The sequence below is a fragment of the Paroedura picta genome, chromosome 10 (genome assembly GCF_049243985.1).
Source record: "Paroedura picta isolate Pp20150507F chromosome 10, Ppicta_v3.0, whole genome shotgun sequence".
Taxonomy (NCBI): Eukaryota; Metazoa; Chordata; class Lepidosauria; order Squamata; family Gekkonidae; genus Paroedura; species Paroedura picta.
Window position 1 is genome coordinate 14,363,290 of NC_135378.1, and position 20,389 is coordinate 14,383,678.

A 20,389-nucleotide genomic window follows, 5' to 3' on the forward strand; every position below is an offset into this window, starting at 1 on the left:
AAGCAGTGCGTAGGAGGCCAGCGCTGCAGCGTGGGGAGGAGGGCGGGTGGCGGAGGAGGCACTCCAACTGGCAGCCGCATACAGGCACAGAGCTCTGCACCTGCGTGGTGCCACTGGCTGGCCCTCCTCTCTGTGCTGTGGCACTGGCTGCCTCGGGTTTCAGTGATCGCCAAGGTGGCCAAACTGAGCCAAAGCGCACACCCCTAATGAACCCTGACACAGCATAGTGGTGCAGCAACAAAATGGCGGCCACAAAATGGCTGCTGCTGGAGGTGGAGCCAGCCCCAAAATGATGACTACAGCTTAACATCGGGAACACTGGGCAGATCCTTGTACTTGTTGGGGCAGCTGCTGCCAAAGCAAAACATTTTTTTAAAAATCTGCCCAGCCAATCAAACGTCCCTGAGTCAACCAGAAGCCTTGTTGGGTGAAAGCCCTACTGGACCCTGCCCACTTCTGAGAAACCCTTGGCAGACACCATAAAAGGGCACTGCCCCAGCTGGCACCTCTGCGTCCCACCAGGGCCAGGTCTGCAGCCACCTCAGTGCCTCTTGCAGCACAGAGGAGAATGAACTGGTGGAGACGAACTGGTTGGGTAACAGGTTTTCCTTCCTCTCTCTGCAGAGGTTGGCAAGCAAGAGGGACAGACAAATTGATAGGCATGGCAGGCGCCCACTAACGGAACGATTCTCTGTACCAGAAGAAGAGCTGGTTTGTACATGCTGTTTTTCCCTACCAGAGAAACAGCTTTTACTGCACGTGTGGTAAGCTGCCTGATTAGTCCTGGATCCACTGCTTTAAAAGTTAAGGGGAAATGTCATCCCAATTCTGGGATTTTCCCCCTGTAGCTGCCATTTTCCAAGATGGCGGATACGATTATATCACTGCTTAAAAGTACCTTAGGATACTCTTCCTGAGGTCAAAACATGTTTTTCAGGCTGACAAAGCCAAATCTAGTATTGTAGAGATGGTGGATTTCTCTCTCTCTCTCTCTCTCTCTCTCTCTCTCTTTCTCTTTTTTGCAGAGGCCTAATCCAGAATTAGACAGAAACTGGGAGTTAAGAACGGTCAGCCTTAGTTAGTACTTGGAAGGGAGACCACCGAGGAGGCCCTGGGCTTCTGTGCAAAGGCAGGCCATGACCAGTTCACCACTGCTCCTCTCTTGCCCTGGAAGCATCACGTTCCTGGTGTCACCGGGATTCGGGTGCAACTGGACAACATACAATGATGACCTCCATAATCAGCAAGGAAAGATGCACAGTGCTTTTGTTAACACAGTTTATTGGCACACGTATTGGCAAAGCATACATGAAATACAGTTGTATCATATAACACACCGACTCACTGTGTTTTTCTTTTACATGATGAGCTTTGAACATATTATTCATATGTAAATGAAAAAAAGTTAGTTTATTTTATAAAGTTTCACATAAATATACTGGAGTCAAAAAATTAATTGGTTTGAGGGCTTTACAAAAGTATTCTACAAGAATATAAGTGTGAAAGGAAAGAACGGAATAAACTTAAGAGAACAATAAGATCACCCCAACCCCCAATAATAACCTTTTTTTTAAAAAAACAGCTCACAAAATTAATGGATAACATGGCTTTCAAAATCCAGATCAACAGCAATTTTACAAAGCATAAATCCTCATGGGCATTGAGCATCTTTTTCCACATAAAAATATTTGTTATGTCTTTGAGGAAACAAACAAACAAAGACTTTTTAGTCATCCCACTGTTTTCAATAATTAAAACGGTTACCTGGGATTTGTTTTCGTGTCAGGTTTTAAGTGGCAGGTCCTCAAAACCAGTGGAAAGAAAAGAGGATGGGGGGGGGGGGCAACACCTGTCAGTGGCGGGAAGGACAGAGGAGAGGAGAAGGGCTAGGAAACCGCTAGGAAAAGACCCGGAGCCCAACTTCCCTTCCTTGAGGCTCCTTCCAAGAGACAGGAGAGGGTTATGTGCAGGTATCCCCCGGCTGGGTGGGAATTCGTGCATGCAAACAAGTTGTGTGTGGGAAATTCCCCTCTTCAGGCCAAGTCAGAATTGTGTGGGCCAACTGTTCACAAGGGGGCCTGACAGGCAGGATTCAGTTGGCTCCGTGAGCAGCTTCTCTGCCTGAACTCTGTTAGATCAGAATTGTAACACACTGTCAATATTCCTGGTCTCAAGTGAATTGTACTTGGTCGTAATGAACACATGTGAAGCTACCTTTTGCTGAGTCAGACCACTGGTTTCTCAAGGCTGGTATTGTCCACTGACTGGCAGCAGCTCTCTGGCATCCCATCCCCTACACCTGGACACTGACTTCCCCGGAAAAAAAAACAGGAACTGGTCATGGATCCACCTGCATGCAAAGCAGATACTCTCCCTCCCTCCCTCCCTCCCTCCCTCTGTGTCATGGACCGATGTGATTTGCAATAGCTGAACATTATTTATAATATTTTATATTAATATAATAAAAGTTACATTCATACAACTGAGAGGGGCACATCTTTGACAGTCCGTTGCTGAATCGCAGTCAGCTTGGGCTATTTTTGCAGCGGCCCCAAAGAATTTCAAGCAGGACAGCAGTGGGCTACCCTGTCCCTTCGTGATTAAAGTCTCCTGACATCTGTGGACCCTCTCTCCATTTTGCTTTCTCCACAAGAAACGAACAGACAAACGTAAAGCACCAGGCTGACCAGGGAAAACTATTCAGAGCATAATCAGGAAGCAAAGCAATTGGATTCTAGAATCAAAACACCCGGGGAGAAGATGAAAAACAGGGAGCCAACTGCCAAGCTAAAAAACAAGTGCCAAGAGAAACTTGTCTGCTAGGCTTGGGCGCTTTGGCGTCCGAAGCGCCCGTTCGCGCCCGAAGCTACTGCTTCGGGTGCGAACGGCCGCTTCGGACGCCAAAGCGCCCAACCCTAGTATGCACACAATGGCCTTTGCTGGGTAAAGGGGAGGGAATTCATGGTAGCGAAAATCCTGCACTTAGATGCATTGAGAAATATCCCTTTTTTCCTCCAACGAGCTCAGCGTCAGCTTAAATCACGTGGAAGGGCTTCCAAGACGAATACCCGAAAGCTTATAAAGTATTATCCTAACTTAAAAATGAAGGAAAGACAGCTGTACACCTCAGAAACAGGTCTGATATCTGTGGGAAGCTTGGAGGGTTTTGTTTTTTTTGTAACGAATGCGGTGATATAATAATTGCAACCTGCTGTTATAAGCAACAGTGGGTGTGGGTTCGGGTCACTTATTGGGAAGCCTGCGGAGTCGGGTTTTCAGACTTGGTCTCTGGGTTTGCTGGTGGTTTACTGTTCCACGGACTGTTGTTCCCCAGAGCCGGTGAACTGTTGAAATCTTCGTCCTCCTCCAGGCCGTTCGCCGCGTCGTACTGCGTGTTCTCTAGCCTAGTGATGAGGCGTTCGTCTTCGTCGCCAAATTCTCCTCCCATCAGGGTCGGTTCCCCGACTACCATCACATCCTGCGAATGGTACCGAACATTCGTTATACGGGGAAAAGGAAAGTCTTTCTTATAAGCAAGAGCCCAGAATGCTTATTCCTTGAAAACTCCCATGATGAAGACACACAGCAACCCCTCAGGACAGCCGAGCTCAGAGAAATTAACGTCTCTTAGACCGTTTACGCACTGGAGGTTTCATGCCGGGCTGCAGGCTGGAAGTTTAGTCGTGGCAGGTTGCCCCACCTCTTCCTGCACCCACACGGGGGAGCATTTGGCCCCGTGCACTTCATCTGCCCCTGATTGGTGCTCCTGCACGGGAGCTGGGGCAGTGAAGTTCCCAGTGCATAAACGGTCTTATTGGGTAAGTGCAGACATTTCAGGATTATACTACAAAATCTAGAACACAAACAATACAGATGGAGTAAACTGGATGTGTTCGTTTTAAACGTGCAAACTGTTACCCTGAAATGGATTGAACAAACTTGTCGAATTGGTTATGAGATCCTTCCAGATCAATGCGTTATTGACGTTTCTGGGTTTTAACCATCAACACTGATAGTACAGCGAGTTATAACATTTAAAGTCCAATGCACCCAGAAGTTCTCCTGTATAAACCCTGCCCCTCAAAATTCCTATGAGTAGCTATAGTTCATCCCACCCCCACCCCCCACCCCGATCCAGCTCCAATCAACTTGTCCAAGCAAACTTCTGGACCACAGTCTCCTAACATCGGCACTTCACACTTGATTTCTTCCAACCAATAATGGCAGTCGTTTAAAACAAAACTTACAAAACTACCTTTAGTGCATCACCCACCGGAATATGGAACTTGGAACCTCTTCTCCCTAACCAAATGCACTTGACATCCTGCCACTTAATTATGGTAATTAATTTAGGTAGAAGGGTTTTTTAAAAATAAAAACAATGTTCACACTGATTTGACAATTTGCATCGCTAATTAAGTCATTAGCAAAAAAAAAAACCCGCTGATTGCCAACAAGCCCTGAATTTACCATCTGTTATTTCGTGGTGCCTGCCACCTTTCTGCGTAGCAACCCTTCTGCCAATCTGTGCAGTAGAAGCACCAATCTGTCCAGCTGGTATCATAAAAGGAAGGCAGAGCGCTAAATATAATTACACTAATGAAGCCAGCAGTCGACAAATGCTGCAGAGGGCAAGAAAGAAAGGATCCGTCCGACGGCTGCAGGAAGCGCGAAGAATCCTTTCGGGAAGACAGGCAAGTGAAGCTCAGCTGCACATCACAGGGCCGATGCCAGCCAGGGCAGAAGGGAAATGTGCCAGGCAGGAAGCTAGAGTGCCTCCTTGGACTTGAGGCATTAAAGAAGACTTTGGGGAGAAGCAATTTAGCTGTGGGGCACAGCTTTGGGTGCAATGCCCCGCCACAGTTTCTTCAAAGGTCTCCCAGAAGACTCTAGTCCTGGCTATGTTCAGAAGGATGCGTGTGGATTTCATGAACCACTCAAAGCCCTACACAGGCCTGCCTGCCCAGAGGGACTGTTTTCTCTGTGTGATTCTCCATACTTCATTAAAAGGAAGAAGGGCTCCTCTCGCGATCGGCCTCCAATCGCATCACTCCGAACTCCAGCCTTGCTGTGTTTTAGGCCTAGACCTCCCCCTATGAGAGCACACCTCTCTTTTCCTCCCTCCAAATGCTCAGCACAAGCCCCGCTTAAGAAAATCTGACACTCCCTCCCCAACTCTCCCCGTGGCCACTGAGCACCAAGACAGAAGTGAAGGCACTGCAGGTAGGCAGCCAGCAGGCAGGTAAAGAGGATTGTTCTCACCAAGCAGCCCAGCTCCTGTAGCGTTGCCTGAACAGTCTTCCTCGGTACTCTTAGAGAGCCGAGAGCAAGGCTGCTTCTGCTTTCCTTTGCCCAGGGAGGAAAAGGCTCCCAGTCGTCTCCCCCTCCCCCAGCAGCTGCAATGTGTTCCGGGGTTTTTACTCGCCAAACACACGTTTTTGGGAAGGTTTAAGATTTTTCTGCTTTTATGTCAATAAAGGCCTTCTGATTCTGATTTTTTTGCAAAACTGGGAGAGCCTTTCCAGCAATGTGGCCCCAGTCTGCAGATATAAGTATCGTCAGGCTATTAGAATATATGACTATGTTCACTACCAATAAACCTATTTGCTTTTTGCAGAATGAAAATCTGTGATTAGACAAGCAACAACCTTTCTAACAAAATGTGTAGTGCAATTAATTGATGGCCACCTATCTCATGCAGATTGGGAAAAGAAGAACTGTTTTTATACCCTGCTTTTTACTACCTGAAGGAGTCCCAAAGCGACTTACAAGTGCCCTTCTCTTCCATGCCCCACAACAGATGCCCTGTGAGGTAAGTGGGAGTAAGAGAGCTCTGAGACAACTGCTGTGTGAGAACAGCCCCAAGACCACTGTGACTAGCCCAAGGTCACCCAGCTTCCTGCATGTGGAGGAGGAGGGGGGAATGAAACCCAGCTCTGCAGCTCAGAGTGCACTGTATGTAGCTAGTAGACCAGGGGTAGTCACACTGCGGCCCTCCAGATGTCCATGGACTACAATTCTCAAGAGTATTTGCTGGCAGGGGGCTCATGGGAATTGTAGCCCATGGACATCTAGAGGGCCGCAGTTTGACTACCCCTGCACTAGTCCATGCTGGATATCTCATCATATCTGAGTTTTCAGTGGGGATTCAATTGGCACGCTTTTGAGATGCGTAGCAGTTCACAGTGGGAGGAAGTGCATTTTCTTCTCCCTGTCAACTGCTACAGGGTCAGCTGCCTCTAGATGTTGGGGCCTATTTGTTCCAAAAGGCAGCATGTCAACAGCTTGGCCAAGATTCAGACTGTAGCATGTAGCTGGATGGGCTGATTATTGCAGCTATTTTGAAAAAAGTGGACCTCATCTCAGAGTTCTACCCTCTACAGAGCATACAACATAGTGCGCTATGAAGGGGCTCTTTGAGTCACGCATTCTTTCCTTCTCAAAAGACTACATCTTGCAAACCAGACTGTCGTGTTTGTGGTTCTGCTGAGGACTAGTTTGAAGTCCGAGGCAGGATTGAAGCGGACAATGTAATCGACCAATGGCTGCAGGACCCAGTATAAACCGAAACTGACTAATAGTGTGCACTGGTGGGAAGATCCATTGTTTACTTATGTATATACTGTATATACTTGCTTATAAGCCGACCTGCATATAAGCCGAGGCACCTAATTTCACCACAAAATAATGGAAAACCTTATTGATTCGCATATAAGTGAGGCTGGTGTTTGGATAGTGGCTTTTCCCTCTTCCCTTCCCTTCCCTTCCCTTTTGGGCAGGATCTTTTTTCCCCTTTTCTTCCCCTCTTCCTCCTCTTTCTCTTTGTCCCCTCCTGCCTTTTTATATCCAATCCTTCATCTTATCCAATTCCCTTCTTATTAGCCGGGTGTTCTGTTCTCTAACTTTCCATTTCCTCCTCTAGGGGCGTTTCCTCCTCCTGCTCTCTGCTCTCCTTCTGAGACAGAGGCTTCAGAGCTTCCTGCAGCAGCTACTACACGTGCTAGCCTCATGCTAGCCTCCTTAAGGCAGGGAGGGGGGAGGTGGAGACTTCTCTTTCCCTCCCAGGCTTGCTGCATTTCTACTTAGTTCTTGCTTCTGCTTCTTCAGTTAAGTATACTTGTCTCCCACCCCACCCTCCTGTCTTGTAGCTTTTTTTTTTATACCCGCATATAAATCAAGGGGGACTTTTTCAGCTTTAAAAAAGGGCTGAAAAACTCAGCTTATATGTATATATGATTTAAGTCGGAGATTTTCAGGGGTTTCTCGGTTCAGTTTTGCCTCTTGTACCACCATACTGAGAGCCTCAAAAAGAGCTGATTGAACTTCCTTCGAACCCATGGATTTAACACAAACTTTCATAAATACAAACATAAAAACAGCCTTCCTAGCTCACACCATAAGTCCTTTTAGTCCAGAATCCTGCTCTAACTCTGGTCAGCCAGATGAGGCCTTCACAAATTCAGGTCTCCTTAAGAACTTTAAAGGAGCTCATGCAGATGTTTCTGGGAACCACACCAACAGGGAAAGAAGGAAGTGGTCAAAAGCCCGGATTGTATTTAGAGCCTCAAAGCCTAACATAGCTCTCCTCCAAAAATGTGCCTCATCCTCCAAGCCAGGCTTCCTCAACCAGGGTTTCATGAAACCCTGGGGCTACTTGAAAGCCCTAGAAGGGTTTCCCAAATGGGTGGGAGTTCATTAATTTGTATATAATATGTATGTGTGTGTTAAACACTTATCAGCAGGGGTAGTCAAACTGCGACCCTCCAGATGTCCATGGACTACAATCCCATGAGCCCCTGCCAGCAAATGCTGGCAGGGGCTCATGGGATTGTAGTCCATGGACATCTGGAGGGCTGCAGTTTGACTACCCCTGGTATATGATCATGTTAATCCGCCCTCCCCCCTCCCAGAATGGCCCATGATGGGCCTGGGGAAAGGCCCCAGGTGGGCATGTACACACCTATGCTTACCAACCATATTCTGCACAATTGTACCACTTCTGGGGTTTTTTGAGGCCTGTAGAATGTTTCAGGGGTTTCTCAACAGTAAAAATGCTGGGAAGGACTGCTCTAAGCCAATGGCCATCCCCACTCGTTTATCCACTGTCTTACAGGCCTGGCAAGAAACACCCAGGTCTGCTTCATGCACCCCAACGCCTCTGCCATGGCTGAGTTGCAGAGGGCTGCCTCAGTTCACATGCGGCTCTGACAACCATACCATTCCTTTTTGTCACTCCTTATAAACAGCTGTGTGCATTCCCTGGAAGATTCTCATTTCTTTCTTCCTCTGGCTGGATGTGAGCTGCAGGAGATCAGCTGAACTGATCTGCTGGTTGAGGAATGCTTGCAAACTTCTGTGAACGGAGTTTGAAGGTCATGGCATTCGTGGGGTATTTTTGTAACATGATAAGATTTGTGCTCACAGGTTCTTTGGACAAACATGCGAATGGCACAGTGCCACAAAATAAACAGCAGGATTTTACCACATGTGAACAAATCCTTCATGACTGGTCAATTAATGAATTTACAATAACCTGATGAAGATTTCCCCCTTTCCCCGTCTCATGATATCACTTCATCACCACTGACAGCTGGTGTTTCAATGGCTGTCCAAGACCTCTATGAGGATAGATTCGAATGGGTAGCCATGTTGGTCTGAAGTAGCACAATAAAATCGGAGTCCAGTAGCATCTTTAAGACCAACAAAGATTTATTCAAGGCGTGAGCTTTCGAGTGCAAGCACTCGAAAGCTCACGCCTTGAACAAATCTTTGTTGGTCTTAAATGTACTACTGGACTTTGATTTTAGAGGACCTCTATGGTCTACCTGGGGCCTACGCCACAGTTCCATTCTACATCCTGGCCTCAGTTTGTTCACAAAGGCAGGGACAGAGTACAAATACTTCCTGCCTCTATTTCCATGTCCTAAACAAGCCATCAACTCTCAAGGGAGAAGAAGACATTTCAGAGCAATTAGCCCCACTTAAATTAACGAAGCGACAATCTTGTGATCTAAAGGCTTCTAACTCTCTTTGGATTGGGCCTGCTGCCTTTGCCCCCCAGCAAGGACCCCTGACCACTGGAGACCCCCACCACTTCCACACTAGCTCGTCTCTTCTCGCTACTTCCCCGTGCAATCGCCACCAACCTCTGAGGAGGACTGGAAGTGACTCCTTCTAGAGCCCCTCAATGCTTCTCCTTAAATTGGCCAGTAGGGGTCACTGTTGTCGAATGACACAAGGCTCCATCCCTCCCAGGGTTGAGGCTGCAGGTCTGGAGGGCTCCTAGCTCCTGCTCATGGAGTGAGAAGCAGAATCCAAGAATTAAACCCTCATCTTTTGCACACGGGGACACAACACAGCTATGGGCTTAGGCAAAGGAGCTTGAGCCACTTGGTTCATGGTCAGAAATGGCAATACTTGAGGTACAAATGATCAGTCCCGGCACAGTGGGGAGATCCACCAGCCAGGGACAATTTCAATCCCCATTTTCAATGTGCTGTCTACGTAGGACTGTAAAAACAGGGCACACAAGGACTCCTAGGGCCGAAAGGACAAGAGCCGTTTCTTGTGGACAGCAGTAGGGCTTGGCTGCTCATTTTGGGTGCACCTGGCTAGGGAATCCCCCTCCCTGTATCCCCCAAAGCGATGGACAATATTTTCCTTCTTCTTACCTTTGCAGACAACCCCATTATTATGATTATTTGATATTATAACAAACAGAAAAAAAACGATCTGACCTGGAGTGTTTTATGTGAGCACAGAATGGGAAAATGATCACATGGTTAATCCCTACAGGGCCCTTGTGAGGGGCTTGGACTCTTATATTACTGGGCTTTATTTTTGTTATTACTTTTTCTGGGGTGATGACAAACTAAGGGCCAGAGATGGTAACTAAATCCAAGCAGCCCTCAGTGTTTTGGAGGGTTTCCCACCCCCTACTATCATGGAGTGCCAGCTGGACCTCAACCACTTAAGCAGTTTGCACTGCTGGGAATACAGATGAGTGACCAGTGCTACGAAAAGACACCACGGGGATTTTCATTAATCATGTTTAATTTGGCACAGCTAGACGTTTCTTTGCTCTACTTGGGATCAGAACTTATTCCGCACATGCTGGATAACGCACTTTCAATGCACTTTAGAAGCCAATTCTCCTGTTCTGCACACAGGAAAATCCAACTGCAAAAGCATATTGAAAGTGCATTAACCGATATGTGTGGAATGTTCAAACTGATTTAGAGAGCCCCTCACTGCAGACTTTTATTTCCCCCTGCCAGCTTGTGTTGGAGAGTTATAAAGTTTTCAAGGGAGCCCCCCAGGCCAAGTTCATGGGCCTTTCAAAATGGGTCTTTGGGTTTATTAACAGTCGTCTGACAGCCTTATGCGGAGGCCTAAAAGGAAAGCCAGACTTACAGGTACCTGACTTGAAAGACTCAGGTTTGCGGCTGCTGCTTTTTTCTTGCTCGTGGTGCTGTTTGCGTTGTTCCCGGCACTGCTGTTGGAAGTGCTGCTTGTTGAATTTTTCCTTTTCCTTCGTTTGGTTGTTGGCTGTCTTGTAGGCTCTGCTACAGGAGACATGCAGGAAGCAAAAGAAAATGACAGATAATATATGCAAAGGAATGTGGCGGAGGCCATCATTTCCTCATCCCGCCCCTCTCCGTGGCATAATTCCTGGTGCGCCCACTGTGCTGATCTAGATCTTCAAACATTGGGAATGCTAATGTGGAGATGAAAGTAGACAATGGTGCACTTAAAAAAAAATTATATGACAATGTTTCTAATTATATGTAAACTGCTCTGAGCCTCCGGGAAAGGTCAGAGAAGAAATACAAGAATAAACAAAACAAAACAAATATTATCTCTTTAAAGATCTCCAGTAGCACAGCACAGGGGGGAAGCCTGGTGGGCGTCTTACATCCTTTGCAGATGCAACTGTGGGATTTCCACCTACTCATTTCCCTTCCTTGCATGTTCCTGGTGCTTTGGGCTTTTTTCCTCTTCCAGGTGTGCTTTGCTCCCTCTTGTGGTCGATTCAATATTACATCGGTTTATGGGCAGCATAAAAACCTTCAATGAGATATGCGGGACATAAAGAGACGTAAGATTGAATCAACCACTAGAAAGAAGAAAACCTGTACGGAAAGCAACAGGGGTACACAAGCAAGGAAAATGGGAATGCAGCAAAAGACGTTGGAACATATCTCCAGGCTTCTACCATCCACCTTTTAAAGCCACATGAAAGGCCACTCATACCTGGAGGTGCCACCATGCGCTGCCATTTCTGAAATAAGCAAGTTTTCAGGCAATCCCGAGGACTGAGATTGTACGTTTTATGCCTTGACATCAGCTCTTGCATTGGCTCCAATATTACACACAACTGCAAAAGAAAAAATGGGAGGGATTATATTTACAGTGAATGGCATGTCTTCAAAGCTAGGTTGAAACTTGGTGTTTCATTTCCTGGGCTTCCCCTCACTCTGCTAAGTAAACGCAGAACGATGCATTTCAATGCAGCACAGTGTAGTCTCTACTGACCCAGTAGGTCCCAGCGCTATGGGGAAAACAGGGTGTCGTTCATTGAGTAGCTTCTGGGGAGGTACACATGGGGACTGCATGTGAGCAGGCCTGCCATCGGACAGGTTTTATAACTTAAAGCAGCCTTTTTCAAGCTTTTGACCATGGAGGCCCTCCCAGAAAAATTTTTCAGGCTTCGAGGCACACTAGAAGTGGTCAGTTGGCCACACCCAAGAAGTGCCATGCCTCCCTGCCAGGCTCTTCTGCTGCTCCCCTAGCCTTGGAGCTCACCGGGGTCTGGCTCAACCTAGCACTGGGCCACATCTGGATGCTAGGCTCAGCAAGTCTCTCTCCTACCCCCAAGCCCCGGAGCTCACCAGGGGTTTTCCACAGCCTAGCACCCAGCAACAGCCTGAACTATAAAACCTCTCCAATGGCAGGTGTGCTCATATGCAGCCCCCATGCAGGACTGCACAGAAGATTGATGATGGACTTAATTTCATATTATTTTACAATTACATTTTAAATAATGGTAATTTGCTATATGGGCAGGGAAATAATGGAAATAAATCATGCAGACTGAAAGGTTTCAGCAACTCCTGGCTGTTCACCATTTTTAAACTTTGATTTCCAAAGTACACACACATTTTTCACCCCATGCTTTTGGAAAGCAGATGACATTTTCAGTTTGCTCTCCTTACCCAATCTGCCTTGTCCTTCGTATCTGTTTATGTTACAGATTTAAACATCCAAGTATGTTGTAGATTCTTCCTGCTGTGCATATCTTCCTCAGGGCTTTTCCATGTTCTCATTTACCTCACTTGTGTTCTCATTTACCTCACTGTTGTTTTGGGGTATTTTTCTGTTCCACGTGCATTTTGCTCTTTCTAGTGGCCTATTTGATATTACATAGTTTTAGGTCCAGCATAAAAGCCTGCCATTTAAATCTGCAGAGAGATATGCTGAGCATAACGTGATGTATTATCACTTTGACCATTAGAGGGAGCACTACAGGGCAAAAAAAAAAAAAAAAGGGAGGGAAATGGGAATTTGGAAAAGCTTTGTCTAGGAAAAGCATTCCTTTTTTCCCACCTTCCTCTCTACAGTTGGCGCTCATCCTTACTCTTTAAGCCCGATCCCATGGATCTGTACTGCAAGTGGCAGCATTTTCCATTGGTCTTACCCTAGTATAAGATGCTCTTCCAAAATTCTTATGTCAAGGGAAGAAGAGTTGGATTTCACTACCCACAGGAGTCCCAAAGCAGCCTACAAACCCCTTTCCTTTCCTCTCATTACAACAGACACATGGTGAGGTAGATGGGTCTAAAAGAGCTCTAACAGAACTGCTCTTCAAGAAGAGCTCTAGGGTTAGAGTCTGCCACTCTTTAACCACTATACCTCTAGAAGGTACTTTCTGCCAAAGAAAGCAGCTCTAGAAGCAGACTGAATCTATAGGATCCAGCCCCTTGGCTCCATCTTCCTATTTCCATTACTGCTGGTTTCTATCATTCCTCCCCCTTTTCCCCCCCTGAAAATCAAGAGGTGTTTCTTCTCCAGTGTATATAGGCCTGATTAGTCAAATTGGATAAACAGATCATTGCCCATGACAAAGAATAAATTGGCATAAGTCTGACATTAGAAGCCACAACATTCAGAAACCAGTAAGGGGGGATTTTAATTCTCCAGGACATTCAGTTGCTGACTTAAGAATAGCCGTTCTCTTGCAAAGGAATTTCAAAGGGTGATTAAAAATAGAGAGAGTTCAATAGCAACTAGGGTTGTGTGTTTTGGCGGCCGAAGCGGCTGTTCAAGCCCAAGGTGGTGCTGAACGGCTGCTTCAGCAGCTGAAGTGTACCACCCTAATAGCAATTGATAATGAGATTCTAGACAATGTGTCCTCCAGGACCCGGGTTTCTGGTCTCATCACCAATGCTCTTTCCTCCATGCCTATTGCCCCCTCTGCATATCACACCTCAACCAACTGCACCTGTTAGTACCATTTGGCCTCTGAAATCACTCCCCTTTCCAAGATATATGGATAGATGGACTCACATTCTAGCTGTAGCTGAAGAGGTTAGCAGCGACTCACGAAAACTCATACCCTGTCAAAGATTTTGTCAGTCTTTAAGGTACTACTGGATGCTTGTTCTCTTCTACTGCTACAGAGAGACTAGCAGAGAGAATAAATTCCAGCAGCTATTAGAAGTGTAGATGTTAAGAATGCATGTCTAGGTTAATTGTCCCCATGGCCTGTTTGGTTTTCTTTCACTCTTATTTATTTGAGGTTTGTACCCCGCCACTCCCAAATGGCTTGTGGCAGGTCACTGTAACATAATAAAATCCCCAATAAAGCTCATAATTAAAACCCAAAATGTTGTTGTTGTTAGGTGCGAAGCCGTGTCCGACCCATTGCGACCCCATGGACAATGATCCTCCAGGCCTTCCTGTCCTCTGCCATTCCCCGGAGTCCATTTAACCCAATATATCCAAATAATAACCCAACAGCAGCGATTAAAACCTCTTTGCACATCCCTACCCTCCCATCTCCACTTGGCTCCAGGAATGTGAAGTGCAGCCACTGGATCGCCTTGCTATCAGGACTGTGTGCAGAACCCTGACACCAACAAGGCTACCCAACTTACTCTTTGGTGAAGTTTGGTGAAGAGCTTCCAGACATCATTCTTGTCAACCCACTGTGCTCCGCCACGCCCCTCTCTATAACCTTCAGTCTTATTTTAGACATGATTTGTGTTAACTTTTAAAACATAAAATGTAATTCGACTTCCAGGTTGTTGAATGGTCAGCCAATGCACTACAGAGGTTTTGGCCAGGATTACTGTCTCATTCCTTTCCCCCCTCCTTTCCTTCTCCTTCCAACTTTGTTCTCTCCCAGGGCTAGCCACAGACATCATAAATCTATTTTTAATTATCAGCTCTTGTATTTCAGAGGGAAGGAGGGCCGACTAGATGATGGCAGGCAAAAGCAGTCATTAATTTCACGATTTGTTTTGGGTTTTTAGCACTCTTAAAAGAGTGCTAGTTTCATCTTTAATTAAAAACTAAAATAAAGCGAGCAAAGTCTTTGCCTACAAAGACACACACACACACACACACACACACACAACCGATCACAGGTGGAGGTGTTCTACACTTTTGGAGATTCTTTATTCCCTTCCACGTTCTCCTTGTTACCCCCCCGCCTCCCCTAAAAATTAATTTATGGAACAGTTTTTCTCAGGGCAGCTTTGTTTCGCTAGATTGCATTAAACTGCAAACTTTATTTTTAAAAAACCACAAGGAAACAAAGAAAGAAACCGCACGGAGGAATGGAACGAACTTCCACAGGGATCTGGCTTGCACGGACAGACCTTGGAGTATTATTGGCAATACAGCAAAACATGTAAGTGCCCCGTTTCAATTCCACACACCACAAAGTGAGGAATCATTCAGAGGTGCAATGGAGATGTGATGCGGGGAACAGGGCACTAGGCTGGAAACATGACTGAAGTCACCACTTTTAGGCTTTTGATAAAAAGAACAAAGGTGCAAAAGCAGAACTGCTTCTCAGGCTCATTCCTGATATTCCAAATGTCCTGCCAAGAAACCTTTTCTTCCTCCTTTCCTCCCTTCGCATATCAAGAAAACCAACCGCGGTCTGTTTCCAATTAATATGGTAACTTCACTGTTCTAGCTGTTTTTTGGGGGAAGAAAAACATTACATTTTGGAAAGGCCTTGGCAGTTGCAAGTAGGGTTGGGCGCTTCGGCATCTGAAGCAGCCGTCCGCGCCCGAAGCAGCACTGGCTGCTTTGAGCGCAGACGGCCGCTTCGGACACCGAAGCATCTAGCCCAGGGGTAGTCAAACTGTGGCCCTCCAGATGTCCATGGACTACAATTCCCAGGAGCCCCTGCCAGCGAATGCTGGCAGGGGCTCCTGGGAATTGTTGTCCATGGACATCTGGAGGGCCGCAGTCTGACTACCCCTGGTCTAACCCTAGTTGCAAGGATGGAAAAAAAAATCTTGCTAAGCTGTGAACTTAGTTAATACTTGTGCTTCTGGTCACTGCACACAGCAGGCCTGCTCTGTAAGGAATTCTGCTGTGTGGTCCAAGGGATTTTCTTTGGGTGACCAAAGCTAAGGGCAAAAGTCCTCTTTGTTCCAAAGGTAACAATATTGCTCTAATGGGAACAATAGCACTGCCCACCAGCATTTACCCACCCAGCCTGCTCTGACTAGGACAAGAGCCTGACTTTGCAATAAGTCCGGCCACCCACGATCCTCTTACCTTTTTCATACAATTGCTGCCATAGCAACTAATTTAAAGAAGCTGCCATGTGACAGCTGGTTCATCACTTGGGTTGCTGGCAACTATGTCCTCCTCCTCCCTGAAAGGCAGCCAGGGGCCTGTTCTCTTAAGTCCCTGCCCTCTCTGATATGATAAGGACTCTTTAGCACTGTCTCCCCTAAACCACCGACAGACGGATTGAATCACAAAGTTTCACTGATGCTGTTACAGATGCAACATATCCTTCGCCCCAGGAGTAATTAGCAGGTGGAGTTCACTGCCACAGAAAGTGGTGCCGGCTACAAGTGTAGACAGGGAATTGGATAAACATCTGGAGCAGAGGGCCAACGGAGGTTATTAGCTGCAAAGTACAGAGGGAACACCCAGTCTGGGGCAGGGATGCTCTGTCTCCTTGGTGCTTGGAGGGGCCCGGTGGGAGGGCTTCTGGAGTTCTGACCCTGCTGGTGGGACTCCTGATGCACCCGGGGTTTGGCCACTCTGTGACACAGAGATTTAGACTGCATGGGTCATTGGCCTGATCCCACATGGCTTCTCTCATGTTCTTATGTCTGCGGCAGGGATGCTTTGTATTCTCGATGCTTGGAAGGGCTCAGTGGAAGGGCTTCTGGACTTCTGGCCCTGATGCTGGTCCTCCTGATGGCACCTGGCCACTGTGTGACACAGAGGGTTGGACTGGATGGGCCACTGGCTTGATCCAACGTGGTTTCTTTATTCTTGTTCATTGTGATGACCATGAAAGCAAGTAACAGAGCAGGTCAAACGTTTGTTTCATTTATTCTTTACTTTTCTCTCCCGTGAAGATCCAAAGTGGCTTGCACTGCCCTGCCCTGCAATGGTAGCCTCACAACAACCCTATGAGGTAGGTTAGGCTCAGAATGAGAGTGGCACAAAGTCACCCAGCAGCCTTCTATGGGGACTTATTACTGGATCTCCCTGATCCTAGCCTAACAAGCCCCTCTCCAGCTCCCCGACTCTAACCAGGACACCATGCTGGCTTTGCCTCTGGAGCCAACAATATAAACAATCCAGCCTCCCTCACCCTTTTTACTGCTGACAAGCCCCTGAAACATTCTTCAGGTTTCAAGAAATCCTGGAAGTGATGTAAGCAGGCCCCACCTTCCTGTCATGTCCCTGGAAGTCACATGTCAGCAGAAGTGACATCATTCAGACACTCCCACCAGATGTGATATCACCAGGCCATTCCCACAGCAGAGGAAGTGGAAGCAGAGAAATATTTTCAGATGATTTTGGAATGGAACTGCACTCTGGGATGGCTACTAGTTTGGTCTTCTTCACCAAAGTGAGCCTGCAAGGGGAGCCCACAAAAACAGGGCTGGGGCAGGCCTATGCCACTCTGCCCCCCTCAACTCCCTGCAGTTAAGTTAAAATGAGATTTAAGTTAAAGTTCAAATGAGAGTACAAATCTTTCTGGACTCCAGTCGCTACCATGTACCTCAATGAGCCCCAGCCAACAAGGGTTTGTATGGTCAGGGGCCCTCCCCCTCCAGGCCCATCACTGGCCATTTTGGGAGGAGGGGGTCCGGATCACCATATATGATCATATCACCCAGTACATTTTAATTAAAAATATATTTAAAAATTAATTAACTACAAGCCAATCGACAAAACCCCAGGAAACCCTGGTTGAGAAATCTGAAACTTGTACACGTATTCTGAATTGCTGGATTTATTATCAGCCCACCCATTTAACTTCAGTGAGGCACAGAGGGAAAAGATTCTCCTTACATTACCAAAACAACCCCTTTAACGTTATGCAAACAAAGAACCTCCTTATTTTATGCATTTAACACTATCCTGAACCGTGAAATATTCTTTACAGAAGCTACCCATAAATAAGAAGTCCAAGTTCCTTCTGGTCATTCTGGAATAATAACCCACCTCCCAATGTATTTTTTTTAATTTCTGGTTTTTGACTGTCGATTGCAAACCCTCGTTGGACAGCACAGCTAATATGTACATCCTCGGTTAATTATTTTCTTTGTTCTCACCCTCAAATATTCTACGGTTGCTACCAGACCCCCTTCCTTTCACTGCAAGCTACTTGTGCTCTACCAACTCGTGCCTCCAGGTGGCAGGCCGCACTCATCAAAGGAAACTTCCCTCAGCTTTGGAGGAACGCACACCCCAATTTAATTCATTTTTTGTTGGTTTTTACTTTTAAACAGAAAATACAATGGGTTTTGGAGTTATTTAGGCGATGCCATGTGATTTGCACGTTCAATGTTTTTAGATCGTTAGAGGAGGTGACCTGAAGTTTTCCCCAGATCTGAAAGAAAATTCTCTACAATCCTGCGGGCGAAAAGTCTAAACTAGGGGTCCAGTGCCCAAATGGGATCTGGGGACCCTCCATTTTTACAGCTCGTCTCCAGGTCACAGAGATCAGTTCCTCTGGAGAAAATGGCTGCTTGGGATAGTGGATTCCATAGCTTCAGACTCCATTGAGGTCCCTCCCTGCTCCAAATCCCGCCCACTCCTGGCTCCACCCCCAAAATCAAGAACATATATCAGTGGTAGTCAAACTGCGGCCCTCCAGATGTCCATGGACTACAATTCCCAGGAGCCCCCTGCCAGCGAACGCTGGCAGGGGGCTCCTGGGAATTGTAGTCCATGGACATCTGGAGGGCCGCAGTTTGACTACCCTTGCAGTAGACAGGGTTTGAGTCCAGGGGCATCTTGAAGACCAACCAAGTTGAACGCTGTGCATACGCTTCCGTGTGCGTCCACATTTCATCAGATGGGCATTCTCTGGCAGGGGCTCATGGGAATTGTAGTCCATGGACATCTGGAGGGCCACAGTTTGACTACCCCTGGTCTTTGGTCTCTCTCTCTGGAGGCCATGGGGCTAAGCTATGGTAGCTTTTATTGTAAAACTGACCCTCCATAAAAGGACTGGGTAGCTCCAGACCTGGATCTAGACTTTGTTGCAAAATTAGAACTGTTGCAAAATTAAATTTGGGGCTGGGTTTCTGATTTAAACCAATAGCTTTGTTGAACATGAGACGAAATCTGTGACAGCCTTTTGACTTCATAGAAGCCCAGGCAGAGTCAGCAGGGAACTTTTTCTTTCAGACAATGTTGTTGAATCGTTTAAGATCAGCTTGTTTTTCACTTGGCCAGTTATTCTTTTTCTTGAAATAATCGTCCAGGTTTCTTTGAGTAACAGTTAAACACGTTTGCTTGCTTACATTCACAGTTAAACACAAAGAATACTTTTTGTACAGCTGGCAGGCTTTTCTTTTTGGGTAAAATGGTAAAAACAAACATAGATTCAATCGCATATGTTCTTACTGAGGTAAACTTTGTTCACAACACACTTCTTTTTGTTACAGGAACATACTGAGACACTATCTCAAACACGCAAGAACATAGAAGCAGAGGTGCTCACTGACTGATTCTTAAAGCTCTTAAATTACACTGACAAAACGCCATGGCATTCTCCCTGCATGCACCGTTCCTCTCTCCAATATGTAGAGTTCCTGTATGCAAAGATGCAAAAAACCCAGGATCTGGGTGGGAAGGGGTTAAGCGAATTGGCTCATTCGGGTACACATGGCAGCTGCCTCCAACCTCTCATGGGTTAGATGCAGTCTTTTTGGCCCTTGCCTGGCTTTGGTTTATTTTAACTTTAAATAGGACCTCTCTTCTTCTCTTTCTTACCTGGGCGTGGAGCTGTAGGAAGTCTCCATAGCTACCTTGGCCTTCCTTGGGGGTCTCTCACCCAAGTCCTAACCAGCACCCATCCCCGGCTGCCAAGTTTGGGCTAGCCTGGCCCATCAAGGTCACGGCAAGGCATGAAGAGAGGTGGTTTGCCATTGCCTACCTCTGTGTGGTAACCCTAGACTTCCTGGGCAGTCTCCTATCCAGCCCTGCTTAACTTCGGAGATCTGAGCAAATCAGGCTAGCCTGAAACTACTGCCCATCAATTCTCTTGATGGTTCCTAAGACACCCTCCGCTGGGTAAAGGGGGGGGGGAATTCTATCAGCTGACGTTTGAGGGACCACAATAAGGAACACTTTGCACAGGGCCACATTTGGAACTTGAACAGTTCCACAGGGCCTGTAAAAGGGAGCTCCTCCACCAGGCATTTGGTTGAGGTTGATCCAAACCATTGCTTCCCATCGCCCCCCCCCCCCGCAAGCCTCCCTCCTACAACCATCACTGCAGACTCGCCCACCCCATTGGGCCATCTGTAAGCATTTATTTATTGTTCTCCCCAATGTTCTATTGTTCATAATGCTATAGTTATTATTGTATTATTATAAACTGAGTTATTTGCATTGTTCTTGTTTGATGTAAACTGCCCCGAGCCTTCGGGGAGGATGGTATATAAATATAATGAATTAAAAAAATAAATTAGATGTTTTAAGTGCTGGTCTCAACCGTGAAGAATAAATGTGACAATAAAGCACCTGGAAGCCACCAACCCCTTCTGTACTACTTAACTTGTCAGCAAATCTAAGCAGGCTTGGGCACCAACTCTCTAACGCAGGGGTAGTCAACCTGTGGTCCTCCAGATGTTCATGGACTACCATTCCCATGAGCCCCTGC

General features: G+C 46.6%; 1 protein-coding gene across 6 annotated transcripts in view; it reads right to left on the reverse strand.

Annotated features, from left to right (window-relative positions):
• Positions 1-1,264: 1,264 nt before the first annotated feature.
• Positions 1,265-20,389, reverse strand: part of LDB2 (LIM domain binding 2) — a 238,658-nt gene continuing 219,533 nt past the window's right edge. For 2 of the 6 annotated variants that reach the window (XM_077301238.1, XM_077301234.1), the window contains 3 exons: positions 11,254-11,377; positions 10,414-10,562; positions 1,265-3,478 (listed from right to left, as the gene is read on the reverse strand). In XM_077301238.1, the coding sequence (XP_077157353.1) occupies positions 3,248-3,478; positions 10,414-10,562; positions 11,254-11,377 (504 nt within the window). In that variant the 3' untranslated portion in view covers positions 1,265-3,247. Of the gene's footprint in view, positions 3,479-10,413; positions 10,566-11,253; positions 11,378-20,389 lie in introns of all 6 variants that reach the window. The other 4 variants (XM_077301237.1, XM_077301233.1, XM_077301236.1 and 1 more) reach the window with 3 other exon arrangements.